Raw genomic sequence first — 21,123 nt, 5'->3', positions numbered from 1 at the left:
GCGCGGCAGGTCGTGGGGACCGATGGGGGCTCCCCCGGGCACGGGATTTTGGCACACGAACACATGGTGTTCATGGGGGTACCCGTGCAGAGGGGCAGTAGTCCTGGTGAATGTAGCAGTTATCGTCGACGGGTGCGTATTCCACTGTCTCGGCCGTCTTGATCTCGTATGCGAGGAGAGAGAGGCAGCTCTCAGTTCTCTGGACGTTTGCTACTTCCAATTCGAGCAGCACGCGGTCGTTGAGGGTTCCCGAAACCGAGGGGTGGGTACTCTGTCCGACGGAGTATTCAAGCGGCAGCGTGTTGTGGTTCGACAGCAGGGCGAGTGTGGGATTCCATGAGGCGGTTCTGGCCGACCACCATCTCGACGGGCACGCACGCTGAACACCGTAGTCGTCGGCGCCCGCAGGTAGAGACGAGTGAGCTGCTGGCGGGCGTGGTAAGGCTTCATTCGTGCGCCATGCACAACTTCGGACGTTGGTCGTCTAGAGGAGCGAACAGTTCCTTGAGGAAGAACTTCATAGCTTACCTCGCCGAGTTGGCGTATCACTTTATAGGGGCCAAAGTACCGCCGAAGCAGCTTTTCAGAGCGCCCTCGTTGGCGGATTGGGCTCCACACCCAAACGTTTTCTCCGGGCTGGTAAGTGACATCCCTGTGGCGATGGTTGTAACGGTGAGCGTCTTTTGCTTGTTGATGCCGGATATGTTGCCGAGCAAGTTGGCAGGCGGCCTCAGGTTCGTGAACAAAGCGGTCGGCCCCCACGACAGCGGAGTTTACACTAGTTTACACTAGATTACACTAGCGGAGTTTACACTAGCCGAGTTTACACTACCTAGAGTTTACACTACCAGGAAGAAGCATTGCATCGAGCATAGTCGTGGCTTCGCGACCATGGACTAAGCGAAACGGTGTGAAGTGAGTCGTCTCTTGCAGCGCAGTGTTATATGAGAAAGTTACGTAAGGGAGTACTGCATCCCAGTTGCGGTGGTCGTCGTCGACATACATAGAAATCATGTCGGCGATCGTCTTATTTAGGCGCTCAGTGAGTCCATTAGTTTGCGGGTGACAAGCTGTTGTTCTTCGGTGCCTAGTGTCGCTGAGTCGCATAACTTCCTCTGTCAGCGCCGAGGTAAAGGCCGTCCCGCTGTCAGTTATAACGACCGTGGGTGCGCCATGACGAAGCACGATGTTGTGCATGAAGAAGGCGGCAATTTCTGCAGCTGTTCCACGGGGAAGAGCTTTCGTCTCACAGTAGCGACTGAGGTAGTCGGTGGCGACCACAATGTACCGGTTACCCAGCGAAGACTCCGGAAAGGGGCCGAGTAAATCCATGCCGACTTGGTAGAAAGGAACGTGTGGTGGATCAATAGGCTGCAGTAGTCTGGCCGGCTTAGTCGACGACGTCTTGCGACGTTGACAATCGCGACAAGTGCGGACGTAGCGTTTCACAACCACCGCGAGCTTGGGCCAGTAATACTTTTGCCGTATGCGTGCCAAAGTTCGGGAGAAACCAAGGTGACCAGAGGAAGGGTCATCGTGGCACGCCTGCAAGACTTCATCGCGAAAGGCATTAGGTATAACGAGCAGATAGACAGCCTCCGTCGGCCCATAGTTCTTTTTGTACAGGATGCCGTCCCGTAAACAGAATGATGACAGGCCGCGTGAAAAAATGCGGGGCGGAGTCCGAGCGCTTCCTTCGAGATAGTCAATCAGGGTGTAAACAGCGCGAGCTACAAGGAACAAGAAAAGAAGGGACACAGGACGAGCGCTGGCTCGCAACTAAAAGGTTGATTCACTGAAACCTTCTTATATGAAGAAACAATCAAACGGAAGAAACAACACAAAAAATTAAAAACCATGAAACGCACATTCGTCAGGTGCTCCCGAGAAAATTCATCTCCCTATCGCAAAGGAAAATAGATGGTTTGCTGACGCAATTCAGTTGATCCCCTGCGATGTGAAAAGCCTCGACAACTTCTCGTGTCGTCTGATCACTGTGGGTGTATAGTACACGTGTTTGATTGAATAATGCAGTGCATTTTTTCTTTTTCTTTTTCATGACTTTACATTCTAGACAATGTTTGACCAAATGTGAAAGGTCATCACCAATGTTTAAGTTGTTCCTATGCTCTTGTAGGCGCTTGTTAAGGCAACGCCCGGTCTGACCAATGTAACGCGCTCCACAGGAAAGGAGTACACTGTATACAACACATGTTTTACAGGCCACAAACTTATCCCTGTACGCAACGCCACATCCTTCTTTTTTCTTCTTGGCCTCTTTCTTTCTTTCAATGGCAGGGCATATCTGTTTGAGCTTGACGGGGGCTGAAAGAAACACGCCAACTTTTTACCTACTTGCTACGTTCTTTAGTCCGTGGGAGACGCGGTGTACATATGGCAAAACGGCAAACTTCTTCTTTTCAGGCTGGACGTCTGTCGTAAGCGGAGTGGCCTGACGCTTTAATAACTGAATTAACCGAGAACACGCCCCTGCTATCATCTGGTCTTGATATCCAGCAAACTTAACCCTAGACAACTGGGTCTGAAAGCTATATTGAATGGTGGGATGACAGGATTTGGTCAAAGCACTTCGCAAGCAGGAACTTATTATGCTATTTTTTACCAATTTGGAATGACCGGAGTAAGAATTAAGAAGTGTCTTTGACGACCTCGGGTTATACTTCCAGCAAACATGGTTCTGCTCGAAATGCAGCCGAAGGTCTAAAAACTGCAGTTCGTCGATAACTGGTGCCTCAAAAGTGAACTGTAACCCCGACCCACACTCCCTGAACACTTTTAGAATGTCAACCATTCGAGCCGGAAAACGCCCACGTCCTACAAAAATAAGATAGTCATCGACATATCTGACGGTCTTGAGATGTAGGGCAGACAGGTTCTTTTCCTGATCCCTGTCAACGTACAACAGAAAAATGTCACTTAAGGCCGGGGCGACGCTGGACCCGATGCACACTCCTGCGCAAATAGCCGGTACGGTTTTATTTGCATTCCACTTTCATAGGATTAATGTCTTTCTTAGTTACTTTGTTCAGTCGTCTATAATCAACACAAAACCGTAGGGTCCCATCTTTCTTTGCAGCTAGGACCACAGGCGACGCCCACGGGCTCTTCGATGGCTGGATCCCGTCGTCCTGGAGCATTTCTTGAACTTGCTTTCGAATTGCCTCTCGTTCCTTTGAAGATACACGATACGGCGACTGGCGTAATGGCCTCTGGCTTTCGTCGACTATAATTCGGTGTTTTGTTCTCGGCGTTTGTCTAACTCTGGAGGCTGACGCAAAACAGTCCCGGAAAAAGTCAAGGACAGTCTGCAGGTTGCGTTTTTCACTAGGCAGGAGAATCGGGTTCACGTCGAGTTTACCCGGAGCATTCGTTGATTCCACGGACTTCGTAGTCCCTGTCAACGCGTACTCTCCGGCGCATTCCCCGAGTTCTTCAAAATAAGCAATCGTTGTGTTGGCCGATAAACGTTGGGGTTCACAACCGAAATTTGTTATCAGTAGTTCGGCTCGCTTATTGTTCAGTTCTATAAGCCCGCGAGCTACACACACTTGCCGACCCAGGAGCAGTGACATGTTGGCTTCAGCGATGCCATGAGTGCCGGCGCTGTCATCGCACTCCACAGTTACTAGCATGGTGGTTCTCGACGGAATCACCATGTTATCATCGCAGACCCGCAACTTAGTCCTGCGTTGCTGCGGTTCGTCGCCAACAGTACGGTGTGCGGCAAACGAGACGATCAGCTCCTTAAAGTCGATGACAGCCCCATATTCCTGTAGGAAATCCAGACCGAGAATCAGGTCTTTAGAACACTCAGGAAGCACAGCAAAGCAGCCGGGGAAAGTGACGCCGCGGATCTGAATTCGTAAGGTGCAAACGCCGGTCGGCGTCACAACATGGCCGCCGGCTGTGCGGATCTGGGGCCCAGTCCAAGGTGTCAAAACCTTTCTAAGGGTCGTGGCTAACCGGCTGCTTATCACAGAGAAATCAGCGCCGGTATCTACCAGTGCGGTTACTTCACAGTTATCGGCGGTTACTGGTATTTCCGTTGAAGCCAATCGCTGGCTCTTCGTCGGTGGGCTCGTCGGGTCAGGTGGTCGTTGTTCTCGTCGTCGCAGGAAATCGTCGAGTGGAGGCTCTTGTCTCTTTCCAGCCGCGGCGGCCCTACCCCCGGAGGACGCCGTCTTCAGTTTTCCCGCCGTGGGGACGTGCCTCTGAATTCGCCAGAGGTTGATGGACGGCTGGGAGAATAGAATCTCCGTGGCGATGGGGAACGAGACTGACGTTGCGGCAGAGTCGTTGCCTGCAGGTTGAAAGTCAGGTACTGTTCAATCTCCTGAGGTCGGTCGCCGTAGCGTGGGCGAGGAGCGTCCGAAGCAAAACCCCTTAAACCCATTCGACGGTAGGGGCAGTGGCGCAGGATATGACCGGGCTCACCGCAGTGGAAGCAGAGTGGCCGGTTCCTCGGTGTACGCCACACGTCCGCTTTACGCATGGCGGGCGGGAATTTCTACGGCACGGTGGTGAGCACAGCTGGACGTGGGTACTGCACAGCCGGCACAGGTGAAAAAGCTTGTGCCACTGCCGCCGGCCGCCGAAGTGCTTGGCTGTAGGTCATGATGTAGGGCTGCGGCGTCGGAACCACTGCTGCTGGCTGCACCACTCGCCGGATTTCATCCCGCACCAAGTCCGACAGTGCAGTGAAGCTGGGCTGTGGGGCTTCGAAGCGGAGTTTCGCTAGTTCTTCGCGAACAATGCTCCTGACGAGCTCTCCTAGATCGTCTGCGGGAAGCGTCGTGGGCGTGCAGATTTGAGCGGTTGCCATACTAGCCTGCCGGCCGTACTGCGCGCCGCGTTCCTGCAAGGAGCGCTCCATGCTCATTGCCTCCCTTGTGAAATCGGCCACTGTCCTTGGAGGGTCGCGGACAAGGCCAGCAAAGAACTGTTCTTTGACACCCCGCATTAGGTGCCGCACTTTCTTGGCCTCGGCCATAGCAGGGTCGGCTCGACTGAAGAGACGCACCATGTCCTCAACGAACATGGTGACGCTCTCATTTGGCTGCTGCGACCTGGAGTGCAGAGCGACTTCAGCCTTCTCCTTTCTTTCACTGTTGCCGAATGTCGCTAGCAATTCACGCCGAAAAACCTCCCAGGTGGCAAAAGAGGTCTCATGGTTCTCGAACCAGATGTTTGTCGAGTCCTCTAGCGCGAAGTAGACATTCGTCAACTTTCGCTCACCGTCCCACTGGTTGAAGTCTGCCACACGGTCGAAACTGGCCAACCAATCTTCAACGTCTTCAAACCGGTCTCCGTGGAACGTCGGCGGTGACCGGGGCGCGTGGAGAACGAACGGAGCGTCAGCTCCAAAACGTTGAGCGGTCCGGCTACCAGTGGTTGATGTCACCTTTCTTGGTTTTGTCAGGCCGCTGAACTCTGGCTGTAGGCCTAGCAGGCGGCGGCTCGCTTTGTGGACGGGGGTTGTGTCTACGCGCTGAGAACTGGCTTCAAAGGCACCTTCGGAGTCAGTGTACATGGGACGTTATCCAGCACAGCTCCACCAAATATGTCACGGCTAGACAGTCGAGACGGCCAGGACACGTTATACTGTGAAGCGCCAGGCAGCAGCGGACTCCCGAGGGCACCACACAGAAGAGACGACGAAGAAGCACTGCCGCCACCATGGCTAAGGCTAGCCAGAATAGCAGTTAAGGCAATTCGGCCGGCAGACGGCGCCACGAGAGTGCCCAGGAATGTGGCAATATGTTCCTCTAACGTTCGTACTACATACTGAAAACCGACTCTTTAGTGGCTAAAACTTATGAAGTAATGCAAAAAAATTGGCTTAGTCGCAAGATTTATGCAACACTACTGTTTGCAGAGGAACCATCTTACGTATGTCGGATGACAGCGATGCAATTTTTATAGACTTTCGTAAAGCTTTTCACGATGCCACAAAAGCATTTTCCATTAAAGACTCGCAATATTGAGCTTAGAATGCAACAACTTATTGGATTGTACAATTTCTAACTAATCCTTGTCAGGTGGTGAAACTTGATCAGTGCATTTCAGACCAGGCCACAGTAACCTCAGGTGTTCCAAAAGGCTTTCTGCTTCACCCTTCAGTTTCTTTTTACTTCGCCCTGTACCTAGTCACTAGCATAGCTTCAATAATACGGTTCTTGTCGCGACAGGTTTGAGGTGCTCGTGACGAGGAAGATCCAAGAAAAATGATCACAAAAGCAACATAGGAGACAGGTGGGCCCTTAGGTCACAAGACCTTGCAGCTTCTTTACAACCTGCCCGCTGGATTGTGAGAAAACTGCCCACCGAGGCCGGGGGGGGGGGGGGGGGATTTAAATTAAGGGTTAGTAGGAATTGACTGGAATGGTATTAACAGCAACTGACAGGAAGAACAACCTGGGCCGCACAAGGGCCACCGGTGGTGGCAGCTGCTATCAGAGGGCTGTGGCGCATCACTTAACCGCTGCACCACTGCGCCAGGAGCGGTTTGAGGGCTCCGAGGGATCTATGAATGTAAATGAGAGAATGGCCAAATCTGTATATATGGTAATTAACCTATTAAATTTATCGCGTCATTCTCTTGAGGCGGAGCTTAAGTGTTGCCTCCAGGGTTTTGCAGATAATTGCGTAATTTAAGAAAAATGAGTTAATACAAACGACCTGCGTGTTCTTCAATTCTTCAACTCAACTAACTGAATGGTGCCGGATATGGATAGGTACAATACTATGAATAAAAGTAAATTTTGATGTCTTTCAACCAGAGTAGAACCGCCCCTAAGTCTATAGACAATCAAAAACTACCCAATTGGAGCAGTTCAGACTACCTGGGCATTTATCTGCATTCGAATGTAACCTGGGACAAGCATGCAATTTACGCTTTTATGACAGTGTCGACAGCCTGAAAAGAGAGACGTTGTTTACCAGTGAAGATTTTCTTAAAAAAAAAAAAACAGTATGCTTCTCGACAGCTAGGTATTGAAACATTCCATGGAAAATTTGATTCTTTTGTGTTCTTTAGTGTCCAGATTAGTGGTCGTTACCTCTGATCGTTATTCAATGCGATGAACGTATCGCGTGGTGGCGCTAACATAAGTGACCAAAAAACGTGCTACCAGCAGGAGTGAAAAGAACTTTTTTTTTGTCTGCAAAGTGTAAAATATAGGCTCGAAGACACTGATACAGCAACGAACGTAATATCGAAGGCTCGCTCAGTCGCAGGCTCCATATAGTGCGTCACGTTGCAAGCGTAAGCGCGCTGTTTTCAATACAACTCCGAACAGTGCAGAAAGGAACGCAACAAGAAAAGAACCCGGGACAAGCATGCGATGTACCAGTGTACGAGATAAAAAAGAAGACAGCGCAGTCTCTCGATCTTCAGTCACCTCATCATGTGTGTTTACATTATTCAAACGTTTGGATGGATTAGAAAGATGTGTGTCGCTAACATGCTCGCAGGTTTCGAAGCTACCTAGCGCATTATTCCAGCAATTTGTGCCCCGGAGTGCAGTTTTGCACAACGCTGTGGTCTGTGCCAAGGATTAGGAGTGCGAAGACAGTAAAACGGACAGCTGTCGTTCTGAGACTTGTAGTTTCCCAAGCGGTTTGATACGGCCAATGCGCTGTATGGCAAGGCTCGGAATACGTTGGCACCCCCAAGAGGCCTGAAAGGTCCTTCTGAACAACGTTGTTTTCCCGTGCGTGCATGTACATTTACACGCTGCTACATTTACACGCAATGGAAATAACAAGAAACAAATGTGGCTCCACATATCAGGCCACATAATTTCAGTAGTTAACGTTTGGTGGCGTGGTAAACTGGATGTCAGATAAACTGGGCAAAAAGCTGGGGAAAAGGGGTACCTTGGGGTGCCCCTAAAAAGTTATCGCGATCCCAGCACACACTGGAACGAGGAGACGTTAAGGGCAAGAGAGAAAGCGGACGCGTGGCAAGGAAGGCAGCTGTCTTTTCACGTGCCTTTGTGGGCAATGTTTTCTTGATTTCTAAGATATGGTACGTGATGAATGTGCTCTATGCGTCGCGCAGCAATATTCAAAAAATCCATCGAGTGTTTGCAGTTTTTCTTTGGGCGTCGACCTGGGAGAAAACCAGGCGAGAAACTTGTTTATTTCAGTCAAAAGCGGTGGCGTTGGACTGGTTCATTTGTTTTTGCGTCAAGTGGTGTCGCGCTTTATTTTCCTTCGTGATCAAAATGACATATTTTTGAGAACTGTTATGCAAATGCGGTTGCAAAGGCTGCTCCCCGAAATCATAGTGTCATCGTGTGAAAACATGTGTGGTGCTGTAAACGGATATTTGCGTGAGGTTGTCCTTTCCTTCAGGTTGTTGGAATTGCGTTTTTCGCTAGAATACCTGTATAACGTTCCCAAAAAGAAGCTGTATAAGGATCTGGTTGATATTATGCTGCCGCCACCTTTGTATCGTGCGCCTTACCGTGGAGGCCCAGGGCAGGATGTTTTAAAACGGGTGAAAATGATTTTGGTCCGGCCGACAGTGAAAACATTCTTTTTCAAATTGCACTCTAATACACTACCCGTTAAAACCTGGCTCCATGAAAAATGAATCTTTGTCCCATGGACAACAAATTGCCTGTTATGTAAGCAGCCGGAGACAATTGAACATGTTTTCCTAGACTGCTTGGACGCCATACTTTTCTGGGATGTCCTGCAGAGAACTATCAAGAAAGAACTACCACTGCACCCTTTTGGGATCAGATTTCTACCAGTTGATAGCAAAGAGGTACCCTATGACTTATTAATGCTTCTTGGCCTCCACAGCTTGTGGAAAACGCGAATGCAAGTAAGGCATACTGATATAAACACTCGTAGTACACGTGAGAACTTTGTTGAAAGTGCTGTTTATCTGCGGGAATGTTACCAGACGCAGCGAGACCCACCCCAGTGGGTAACACTACTGGATGATCTAGTGAAACTTAAGAAATTTTAACTTCACCCGTATCAGCTCAAGTGTAGCTGAAGTGGTCTTATTGTTTTCATGTCAATCTGGAAAATAAAGAAAAAAAAAGTGGCGTGGTGTAGTGGTTAGCGTGGGAAGATAGGCTGTGTAAGGTCGGCGGTTCGAATCCCCCTGCACTGCAGCAGCTTTTTAATTTTTTCTTTTTTTTTGCTCTACTTTTTTTGTCTGTTAATTTGCATTACTGATCACCATAATTGGATCGGTTTTGCAACGGCAGGTAAACCATGACAGAGTCAAGAAAAAGACATCAGAAAAGCATACATTACGAACACGCTAGAACCACGGTGGTCAATTTGTTTTAGAAAGCCATTAGGAATTCATTAGGGAAATCACCAGATTGTCGTGAGAAAGGCATGAGATCCTAATGTCAAAAGTCACTGGACTTTCTAAAGAAAGTCATTAGATTTTTTCTTAAGGGTGAGCTAATTTCATATGAGTTTCTTTACCGCAAAGCCGCCAAATATATAGAAAATTTAAGGTATGCGTGAAAAAACCGGTACAACAAGGCATCAACAAAACCATGGAAGGTTTTTTCGCGCATGCCTTAAATTTTCTATATATTTGCTGGCTTTACAGTAAATAAACTCAGATCAAGTTAGCGTATGTCCAGTGTCAGTCTTTCCTGCGTACGTCTTGCTGTAGCGCTATTACGGCTTCTGTCGGTTATCATTTTTTCATACATATTCCCTTAGTAATCTATCCTATCCTCAAGTGAATACCAGACCAACCCCCCCCCCCCCCCCCCTCCCGGTTTTATGACGCCTTAGACATGCACATAAACTTTGCCATGTGTTTTTCCACACAAAATATATCAAAACTGACCTCTCGTTCTGGCCGTAAACGAGTACAATTCTCTTCTATCCAGCATCGTGTCATTGGCGCTCTTCCGGCTTTTACAGTCTATATTTTTTATTTATTTATTTATTTATTTATTTATTTCAAAATACTGCAGGCCTATGTGGCCCGAGCAAGAGGGGCAAACAAGATAAAAACACGAAAGTAACGAAAACACAACACACAGCATGATTCGGCGATAACAAAGGGAAGATTAAAAGAACAACATTAAAAATAGGAAAGGACACAACCAAGGAAATCTTCTTCCAATGCAGTGATAAAATTACTATTTTGAAAAAGGGATTCTGGGAGAAAGTTCCCACAGGAGATGGTTCGGGGGAAGAAGCTATACTTGAATGAATTTGTTTGTGCAAAGATAGGCTGCAGTGTGCGTTCCTTAGTGTGTCGTGTACGTCTGGTGGTAGACGTTTGAACATAGTTAGGTATTGGAATCTTTACATCGCGTGAAAGAATCTTACGAAGGAACAAAATTCGGTTTTTTTGCGGCGGTCTGAAAGAAATGGGATATTATTTTCTGCTATTAGCTTTGTGGGAGAATCAAATCTCCTGTATTTGTGGAAAATAAACCTGACTGCTTTCCTTTGAATGATTTCAAGGGAGTTATTGTTCGTTTTCGTATGCGGATCCCAAATGATAGGTGCGTATTCCAGGTTCGTCCCAAGACTTTACCGAAGACATTTTGCACTCGCCACACCTCTCAATATTTTCCGGCCCTTTATTTTGTTTTGTTTTGCTCCTTCTCGCTGAGTGCTCAATCTAATATCGTTTGATCACGTATTCCATGTAATAATTAATTTTTTTTCCTGTTTAGATGTGTTCTACTGTTAATTGTTTTCTTTCTATGAAAAATGCTTTGGTCCTTTGTTGTGCTTTGTTGTTTCCTATGATCCTGCTTTCTCGTCATCTTCCCTCCCCCTTGAATAAAACTGGCGAAACGAGACAAACGAGCGCCCCTAATTATCGGTATAGTGTCGTGAATATTTTCTTGCGAGTGTTCCTCTGAGTACTTCAGGACGTTCTAAAAATAGGGTTCAGTAATATAGGTTCTGAAGCAGAATTATCGCTTCCTAGTTAATTTATAGCGAGTGTTATTTCTTGCCTAAAAGGACTCAGTAGCTCGACATGGCAGTTCTTACGCTTGCAAGGCATTCAATGTTTGAAGTGGAGTTGAACAATGGCGCCTATAACAGAACACGGCTGACGCAGAGCTTTGATTACCTCCGCAGCCTATGTTCCTGTATGTTACGCACTTCGCTCCACACTACGGCACCGTGAGAGAACCCCTACAGGCGCCGGCTCGTTACTTACAAGGTTACGATTTTATTGGACACCGAAACCGTACCATTTATGCAGGTAAGTAACCTTTCAAGAGCAAACTTATTTTGATGCCATTTATAATCAACGTCATCCATCCTAAGAGGCCAAATGCAAGACAAGGCATGTCTATCCAACTAACTATGTCCTGTGCCAACCACGATAACCTTATCCCCGTAAACTGCATAACCTGCTCAACCGGCATGACTTTTTGCCGCCTTCTGCCACACTTGCCTCCTCTTCTAATCGCGTCAATTGCTGTCAAAGATCAGGGTTTATTTTGTCTTCGCTTTACGTACCCTGCTCTTTTCAGACGTCACTCGCACTATACGCAGCGGATAAAACAATTGGTCGCAGGTTCTTGGATATCCGATGCGTAGCAGTCTATGATAAACAGGGGTTCCTTCGCACTAATTCGAGCAGCCTTGGCGACGACACTCACTCCAGCAGCACGAATTGTGTGCTTGCTCTTGCCGTCGCATTTTTTCTCCTCTCCTTCGTCTTCCAGCCCACCGGCGTTAAAAAGTTGACGCTGCCTCGGTATTACTAAAAATCCGAAAGGCTGTACGCTGTAGAACGTTTGCTAATGGGAAACCTTTCACGCTGATATAATGAAAATAAGGACGACCGGAAACAAACAATCGCAAGATCTACGTTGCCTGATGGGAACAGATTTAGCACGCAGGTCCTGAAACGCCCCGCAATTTTCCCGGAGCCAAAAACAAGCACAATGTCTGGCAGCTGAGGCTGTCCTTTCCGTGCACAGCCGTAGTCCTTAAAAAAAACAACGTTACTAGCCCAATAGAGCGTAGTATGGTGTTGCAAATTTTATTGAGTAATTAGTTGAATTAACAGAACTAAGAGGTGAGAAAAGCTACGAAAGTGAAGTGAATGTTTCTTCAGTGGCTTCATTTTTCCTGCATGCCTAGATTAATCATAATTACAGTGTTTGTACATGGTAGCTTTGCACTCATCACGGCAGTGCAGCCTTTGTCAAAAATAACCAGGCAACCAAGTTTACTCCTTAGCCCTGGAGGGAAGCCCTTATGGCACCCCTTGAGGTTTAAATGCGGCAAAATAGGGAAATCCTTGTACTTTAATTTCAAGACCTTGTGGTCTTTAGGAGCCTAAGGACCGAACTCTACGGCACACGAGGCAACAGCGCTGCCTGGTGACTTTTAGCAAAAGTGATGACCTCCTAGAGATGTGGACGCGATTTTTAAAATGCCAGGCTAGTTTTTCACCGTAGTGTAAGCGGACACCTCGTCTTGAAATATACCAATAATGGTTTAATTTCATGGTGTCACCTCTGGAAAGCGATCCCACGTTCACGCGTAAAGTGCCAAAATAAACTCAATCTTTTATACTCGATTAATTGCGTAGGCAGCACTGAATTGTTAGCTTTGCATATTCGTTACAGGTATGGTTTCCGCACTTGACGAGTCTGTGGGCCACATTTTCGCCGCTTTGCAAGAAAGAGAGATCCTGGATGACACATTTTTTATTTTCTGCTCCGACAACGGCGCCGCCTCTACGTTTTATAGAGCAAATGCTGCATCGCCCTGGCCCTTGAAGGGCGAAAAGTTCACACTCTGGGAAGGCGGCGTGCGCGTTCCCGGATTCTTATGGACCCCAAAAAACCTCTGGACCGGTGCCGGATCCGAATACAACCACTTGTTCCACGCTACTGACTGGCTGCCTACTCTTTACGAAGTGGCTGGTAAGTTCATCATACGCGCTGTCTTTAGCTCCTTCTTCTTTGTTTCCTGGGTGTTAGATCAGCGGTTTTGGTTCCCCATTTTAATTTTAACGAAAAATTGATGAAATTAGCTGTTATAGCTAGCAAGTATTTTGTGTGAAACACAAGGAAGGCATGTTGTATGTACGTAAATGTACAGGAAATAGGAGTGGAGTGATATTCTTGCTCTGGCTGACCATCATCCGTCTTATTTTATATCCCTATCCCGCTGGAGGAATATGGACGCTGTGTGCTGCCTGTAGACTATAATTTAAAGCACTTTCGCAATGTCTTCTCCATGGTCTGGTTTCCGAGTGCTTGAATTACTCCTGATAATTCTACGGAGTCAAATACCAGTACTATGTACAAGGATGGATATGTTCTGCACCTTTCTGCATAATAAGGTCGATGATGATAATATTGGCTGTTGTCGCATCTTCTTTATAATGCAGGTTTCTATGCTGTTCACAGCGCCTAACTTTCGCGGTGTGCCGAGCGCGAGGAGAATATTGGATGGTGATAACGTAGAGCGTGCGCTTTGATGACTCTGCCTGAAAAATTATATGTGGCGCTATAACCGCGCATCGCTTTTTTAAACCCGCCCTAGACGTACGTCTCCTTTGCCAGGCCCTGTCAGGCGGATAGAAGCGAGGGATGTTCTTAGTCTTGCATGCACCTATCGTACCTTGTCATAATATCGTCATTTTTTAGTGATCCCCACGTGGCTAACACAGGCAGCTGTTGGTTGTCATACGTACAACCGCAGCGCATCCTTATTGGCCCTACAGGCCCTATACAATACGAATTTGTTGAAAGAGGGGTAGTGTTGTGAAAGTGTCGCCTTGAAAGGAGATGCCTTTTTCACACCCTCTGCGACATCGGAGGGTGTCTTTCAAGCCTTTTGTTTCTCGTCAACAGTGAATGAGCTTCCTATGATCAAGTGCAACGTTGAACGGACCTCAAGGGCATAAGTGAGCACGAAGCACATTACAGGCGAAGTGTCGTGTTCTAGGCTACATCACACAGTCCGTAGTCCGTGCTGCAAGCACCTTGCCTACTACTTTTCTGCGAGCCGCGCGTACACGCGTCGTTTGCATTCCATGAAACTTTATCATCCACCACGCGCTCAGAAGTTAAAACATGGCAGTGCCGTGGATCCAACCTCCACGATTGACAATCAAGCTGGTTGCTGTATCCACAGTCACTGAGCTGCTCTCTTTAAACTCGGTTTAATAATAGAGGGCACAATACCCCCAATGGGGAGTTTACATTACTAACTGTGCCGTTATTCTGCTGTTGGCGGCGTACCGGCCGGCGTGGGCAAAAAAAAGGTGCATCTCTCTTAAGGTAAATGTACAAAGCGCAGAAGATAGATCATAGGAGGAATAATAGCCCTCCTGGTCCTAGTACTAGCTATTAGTGCTGTTGAAGAATTAGCTGGCATTAAATATGATATGAAAGGGCTCGACTAAGTTAGGAGGACAAAGAAAAGAAATGCAGCGTTAAAGGGCGGGCGCGTATATTATAGTGTCTCAGCGGACAGGCGAGGAGTACCGTGGTATTCTAGATCAAAGAGGATAAAGCTCTCAACCTAACAAATTCTACAGCGCCAACGACAGGGTGGCAATTATTGCAATTAAGTTTACTAAGAGGTACAAATATAAGTGTTGTACGGAATCATGGAATCGGGAATGAGTGCCGTGCAAATACAGTACCCTGTAGTGAGGGGCAACTTCAATCGCTAGGTAGGCAAGATGCAGGCAGAAGGACAGGCAAGTAGGTAGTTATGGCTGGCACAAGATGTAGGAATGAAAGCTGGGAGCTATTAGTAGAACTCATAGACCGCCATAATTAGCGGATCATGAATATCTTCTTCTGAAAAAGGGAAACCCTTGAGTGAACGCGGAAGAGCCCGCACGCCGAGAATAACTATGAAAGAGTCCCTGCTCTACGCGCATTCAGACTGCGTGCAGGATAGGGAGGTGCGCGTTAATGTGAGGTGCAGTGACCGCAAAATCATAGGGTTTGGAATTAGGCTAAGCATGAAGAGGTAAGGGAAGACACCAGCACATAAGAAAATGTCCATCAATTAGTTAGCGGTAATGTGGAAAGTAGAGTAGTTCAGGATACGCTTCACAACAGATATTTCTTTTTAACGCGCTACCATTAAGGAGTTTCCGCCGCGGTGGCTCAGTGGTTACGGCGCTCGGCTGCTGACCCGAAAGACGCGGGTTCGATCCCGGCCGCGGCGGCTGAATTTCTTGAAGGCGAAATTCTAGAGGCCCGTGTGCTGTGCGATGTCAGTGCACGTTAAAGAACCCCAGGGGGCCGAAATTTCCGGAGACCTTCACTACGGCGTCTCTCATAGCCTCAGTCGCTTTGGGACGTTAAACCCCAATGAACCAAACCATTAAGTAGTTCATGTCACAGAAATTCTCGCGCTGTAGTTAGTGCCGTTAGCCGTGAGCAAAACACCCGCGAAAAACTGCCGTGGCGAGCAAACTAGATGTCAAGTGAGTCACTTAGATCGGTCAGTAGCACTACCGGAGGCAGCGCCTACCATCGAAGAGCAGTGTTGACTCGTTTAACCGCTGCACCACTACGTCAGGAGTGATGTAAGGACCTCCAGAGACCTATGAATGTATATTAGAAAAGTACCCACTCCGCAAATTACATTTATTTCGTTTTTGTTCACATCATAAAGACTCAAGAAAAATTGGAAAAATTTTCGCTTCACTAGAGTAGAGTTGACTACATGGCATATAGCGGACCTACAGCATACTGAATTAATGGGATATCAATTTACACTCTGACACTTTAAAAACAAACATAAGGGAAAGAAAAAATAGCCACATAATATATAGTATCTCATTTTTATCATTCATATAGAAATAGTTATTGCGGCAACCAAACTTTAATGGAACGGAGGCTACAATTTTCTATCGGTACGTTGCGAGCACATATGGCGTTCAAAAATCGTGACATAGTATAATACGACATCTGATACCGGACTGAAGTAGTACAACGTGAAAGAAACCAAAATTATTCCTGTCGAAATAGGCAAGTAGGAACAATGGCCTTTTAATATGCGAATAGCAAAAGCATTTGGTGATTAACTCATTGACGGTATTGCGCCTTCCGCTTAAGGCCGTCTTTAAGTGTGTCTTTCAATTTTAAACCGCGCATGAGGACTGCGGGGTTAAGAAGATTAATGGTAACCTCTCAAATCGCATCACCGAGAGTGCAATCAAAGCTGAGAGCAGAGTCGCTGCGCAGGATATGGGAAAGCTCTCAGTATACGAAACATCTAATATAGAACCCCCCAAAATAATAATACCTGTATGCCTCTGTGAAAGAATCGATGTCTCAGAACTGTAAATATTAATCAATAAGCGCAAGATAGCTGGCATAGCAATGCATAATATTGAGAGCATGGGCGAATGGAATGTGCTCTAAACAAACAGAGGTAGCATAAAAGCGGTCAAGAGGAAAATAGACATTGAAAAAATCAGTTGTATCCTGCCACGGACAGCACGGCACTCTCATTAAAAATCTGTATTAGATAGGGCCGTCGAGTATTTCTTCTCAGCTTTATACAGTAGCCGAAATAATGGAGATGATAATGATGTATGAATGACGCATGGAGACCATAATGACGTATGACATCCTTCCAGTAAAGATAAAGAAAGCTGGCTTTATAACCTAGCGCGAAGCGGGAAGGCATCTGGTGAGGCTGAGGTAAGCGCAGGTCTGTTGAAGGGAGATTTTGCTCGAAAAAATGGCCTTCGTGTATGCGGAACGCTTCGAGACCTAGAGTGTACCAGAATCTTTAGAAAAGGCTAACATTTTGTAAAAGGGTCATTCAGGAGAAACAGGCTTGCAATTTTTGCTATTAACGCGTTTGCTATCGTCAAAAAAGTGCCTCATTGTTTTTCTATGGTAGTCTCAACTACTCAATGCAAGCGAAGGACAAACATAAAAGAAAATATTTTGGTACTCATCGATACCTTCAATCTTTCTATCACAGTACCTTACATTGTTACAGTATGAAAAATTTATGCCCAAAAATTCAGTACTTGATCCAAGCAGAACTGGACATCGCGCAGAATAAAAGCATATAAGACGTTCACCCTCTTTGCTTTTGTCCCTCTTCTGATTTTCGACTGCCTTCCTCAATCAAGGAGTCAAAGACACATTTATTGCAGAGAAAACTGGCTTTAAATAAATTTCTTCGGCCAGTGTATGGCATTTAAACTCATGAATTCATGAAGCTGCTCGGCACATCTACGTGTTGCTATCAATTTTATGTGCATGGCGCTTTGACTTAGCATGTGGCATCCGCTCCTAGAAATCGCTGTCAACGCTTCCATTGTTTTGTTTCGAAATTGGCCACTGAAGCGAACAGCTGTATTTCGTAGTTTTGGTGTCTTTGAATAGAAACTCTGGTTGCCGTGAGAGCGGGAGCTTTGTGATTAGAACGCGGTGCCTTATCGATACAGTACAACTTAAATTATCCTTTGTCTGCTTTTATTAGACAAGGAAGTGGACTCCACGCATCTGAAAAACTACACACCCGTGAGCCCACTGTCCGTAACGAAATACTGAATTTATAACAGGCACCTATGTGTATGACCTTTACAGGCATCGAGAAAGCATTTTTTATGGAAATGTGTTGCGCACACAACGCACAGGACGAGGCAACACACACACACACACACACACACACACACACACACACACACACACACACGCACACACACACACACGCGCGCGCGCACACACACACACACACGCGCGCGCACACACACACACACACACACACACACACACACACACACACACGCACGCGCACACGCACACACACACACGCGCACACGCACACGCACACACACACACACAGGTGCAAACTCCAACTGAAGTTTATTGTGACAGCGATGCATATCTAAGCTTTCACAATCAGAAAAATCAGCTAGGCACAGTGCAAAAACAAAAATAGCAAGAACTGCGCAGCCACACGGGCTGGAAACCAAACGCGGAAGCCTTAGTGGAAACACTGGCAATCATGCAGGCTACAGAATCAAGGTGTTGAAGATCCATGCTAAACCTCTGGAAACAATATCTATGTCGGCTTTACAGCCATCATAGTGCTCCTTGCAGAAAGAGATATAGGAATGGAATGGTGTCAAAAAGGGAGACGCACAATTATCTCGTGCTATTCACCGCGTATTTTCTGGAGGAATTCAGAGAACTGAATGATGAAGAATTTGGGATAAGAGTTGATAGAGATTACCTTAGTTTTCTGCTAGTCGCTGACTGCATTGCCTTAATAACTACCCAAGGGGAAATACTGCAATGCATGATCAAGAACCTAGAAAGAACCAGCAGAAAGGTGGGCTGAAGTGTTATGAAGAAAGCTTACGCAATATTCAGCAGCTTCATAACAGAAAAGATACTTAGATACCCGTTGAGGAGTTGGAAGTTGTGAGGTTATATATCTATATTATACTCGGGTAGTGACCGAACATCCGGATGGCGAGAGTGGATTAGCGAGGAGAACCACTATGCGGTGGAGGTAAGCTTATAGATACTCAAAAGTCATGACCGGCTTTTTACCAATATACCTCAAGAAGAAAGTCTGTAACAGCTGTTGCTTACCGGCTGTTAGGCTGAACTTGAATGGAGGTCAGCGCAGCCAGTTGTGGAAAGGAAAATGATGTGTACCTTTAAGAGGCGTTTTTCGCCCTGACGGACAGAAGGGAGCTTGGGTAGGGCATGTCATGCGAGTGCAAAAAAGTCGATGGTCTGAATTCTTAGAGATCGCAAGCAAAAGCAGGGGCGGCGTTTGGCGCGATAAGGTTTCCGCGCCTTGCTCGGGATAGCGTTAATTACATAGATACGGGAGAGGCCCTTGCCTTGTAGATGGCATAGTTGACCTAATGACGATGATTTCCTAGTGAAAACTTGACTACTACTGTTACTGAACTGGCCGCACAACTAGGCATTGATTCATTCCTGCCAGGCCATGTAGTAGCTGTGCACCGGTTGCCCAGGAAGAGCAAACCAGCGCCAGTTTTAGTGCGCTTCCTTTCGGCAGGCATACGTGACAGCTGCCTGGCAAAGCGAAAGAAACTGGAATCTCTGGCGAAGGAAAATGCCCTCTGTTTTCTTTGTCGAAAACTTGACGAAATACAACAGAGAATTGTTCTGGGAGACAAGACTAAGGCCAAGGAGGCCGATTTCAAGTTCGTATGGGTGAAACATGGCAAAATTTATGCCCGAAAGAAGGAGGGTGACCCAGTCGTGCGCATAATGAGCCCTTGTGACTTGTCTCGGCTAGTCTGACCTCTTCTATTATCCGCTTTGTCTGTTGTAATCTTTTTCCTTCATTCATGGCTTTGTGCAAAGAATTTCGAGACTTTCCTTCCCTTTCTGTTTTTTTAAAACCAGGCGAAGGCACTTTCACTGTTTTTCATGTAAACGTGCGCAGTCTTCGCAAGCACTGGAATGAATTTTGTGTCCACGCTGGTGCAGTACGTGATTTAGCTGATGTTTTCGTCTTAACTGAAATTAATATTGGGCAGGAACATACTGGTCTGTTTCAACTCCAAGGTTATCACAATCATTTTTTGACGCGCAAAGACGGCCGTGGTGGTGGAATTGCCATCTTTATTAAAAATGGTTGGATTTCAAGTCCTCTGAACATAATCTTCACAAGTGCTGAATCGCTAGTCCTTCGTATTCACACACAATCTTTTGTCATCACATTGCTCGCTATTTATTAGGCCGCCAAATCAAAGTGTCAGAAAGTTGGTAGATGAATTGCGTCTACTTGCTTTTCCATCTGGTCACGTGTGCTTGATAGGTGATGTTAGCATTGACGTGCTGAACAAAGAGCGGCACATTGTAGCTGATTACTTGAACACGCTTGCTGACGTTGGAATAGAATCCATTATCAACCTTCCCACACGTGTCGAAATTTTGGGTGCATCACTTGTGTCTTCATGCATAGATCACGTCAACGTTCGCACTGAGAACGACCAGGTATTTCCGTTTATTATTGAGCAAAAGCTATCCGATCACTTCTTAGTTGGGTGTAGCTTTCTATCGTCTCAGTATGCTGCGGCTAACAACCCGCTATCACAGATAGAGGTTGTTGATAAAAGAAAGCTGGACTTGTTGTTGCAACGCTATGATTGGAAATCTTTCCTTGCAAAAGTTCCTGCCAGTCACGTGTATGAATCTTTTATTACCGTTTATACGCAGACAGTGCACTCTTGCAAAAACGTAGTCGTCTTAAAGCAACGAAAGCCGGGATGCCCGTGGATAAATGGAAATGTTCTAACCGCGATAGCTGAAAAAAAACTGGCCTGGGCGCGTTGTCGTCGCTCCCCTAATAATCAGCATCTTCGTGAATCTTATAAGATGGCTCGCAATAAAGTCACTGCTGTGCTTAGAGGTGCCAGGCGAAAGCACTTCCAAGGTAAAGTTTCTGAGTTTAGGAATAACCCGTACAGGGCTTGGTCTGTGGTTAACGAATTAAGGGGTCGTCCCCGGAAAGGCGCATACCAAACTATTGCTAAGAAGAACAGAAAACTGGGCGAGTTGGTGAAGGTTCAACATTATGTACAGCGCGAAAAACTAAGATAGGGGAAGAAACACGCAAACAAACAAGCGCAAACAAGTAGAATTTAGGTCCACCATCAATAACGTTAGCAGACCAATTTAATTCCCTTTTCTCGTCTACTGTAACAAGTTTGTCCTGTAATACGGCTAGTTATTGTATGCCACAATCGGTGGTTGAGTCTGCCTTCCTGCCTGACTGTACTGAAGATGATATTCGTCATATCTTATTCAACTTTAAACAGCGCAAGTCGGTTGGATTAGATGGTGTGTCTGTGGACGTCCTTCGATGAAATTTCGAGGCCCTGAAGAATGTTCTTTTAGCAATTATAAATAACATTATAGCCACACAAGTAATACCGCCTGGCCTCAAGGAAGCGCTTGTAGTTCCTCTTTTCAAAAGCGTACAGGTTAATGTTGCCACAAACTACAGACCCATTTCGATATTTTCGTGCATGGCTCTGATACTTGAAAAACATATTTTTCGCGTAATGCAGAGCTTCATTGATGCGCACAACATACTATCGCCTAATCAATACGGATTTACTTGCGGGCGTGCCAC

General features: G+C 46.5%; 1 protein-coding gene across 1 annotated transcript in view; it reads left to right on the top strand.

Moving 5' to 3' along the window:
- The window catches only part of LOC149343938 (arylsulfatase B-like), an 89,339-nt gene that overhangs the window by 56,322 nt on the left and 11,894 nt on the right, over positions 1-21,123 (top strand). Inside the window, exons 6-7 of the mRNA XM_089547105.1 lie at positions 11,116-11,242; positions 12,624-12,923. Coding sequence (XP_089403231.1) covers positions 11,116-11,242; positions 12,624-12,923 — 427 coding nt within the window. The remainder of the gene's footprint in view (positions 1-11,115; positions 11,243-12,623; positions 12,924-21,123) is intronic.

Source organism: Amblyomma mixtum, chromosome 5, assembly GCF_055824585.1.
Source record: "Amblyomma mixtum isolate Tamu chromosome 5, ASM5582458v1, whole genome shotgun sequence".
Lineage (NCBI taxonomy): Eukaryota > Metazoa > Arthropoda > Arachnida > Ixodida > Ixodidae > Amblyomma > Amblyomma mixtum.
Note: the sequence above shows the minus strand (reverse complement) of the source record. Positions and strands in the feature narration are given on the sequence as shown.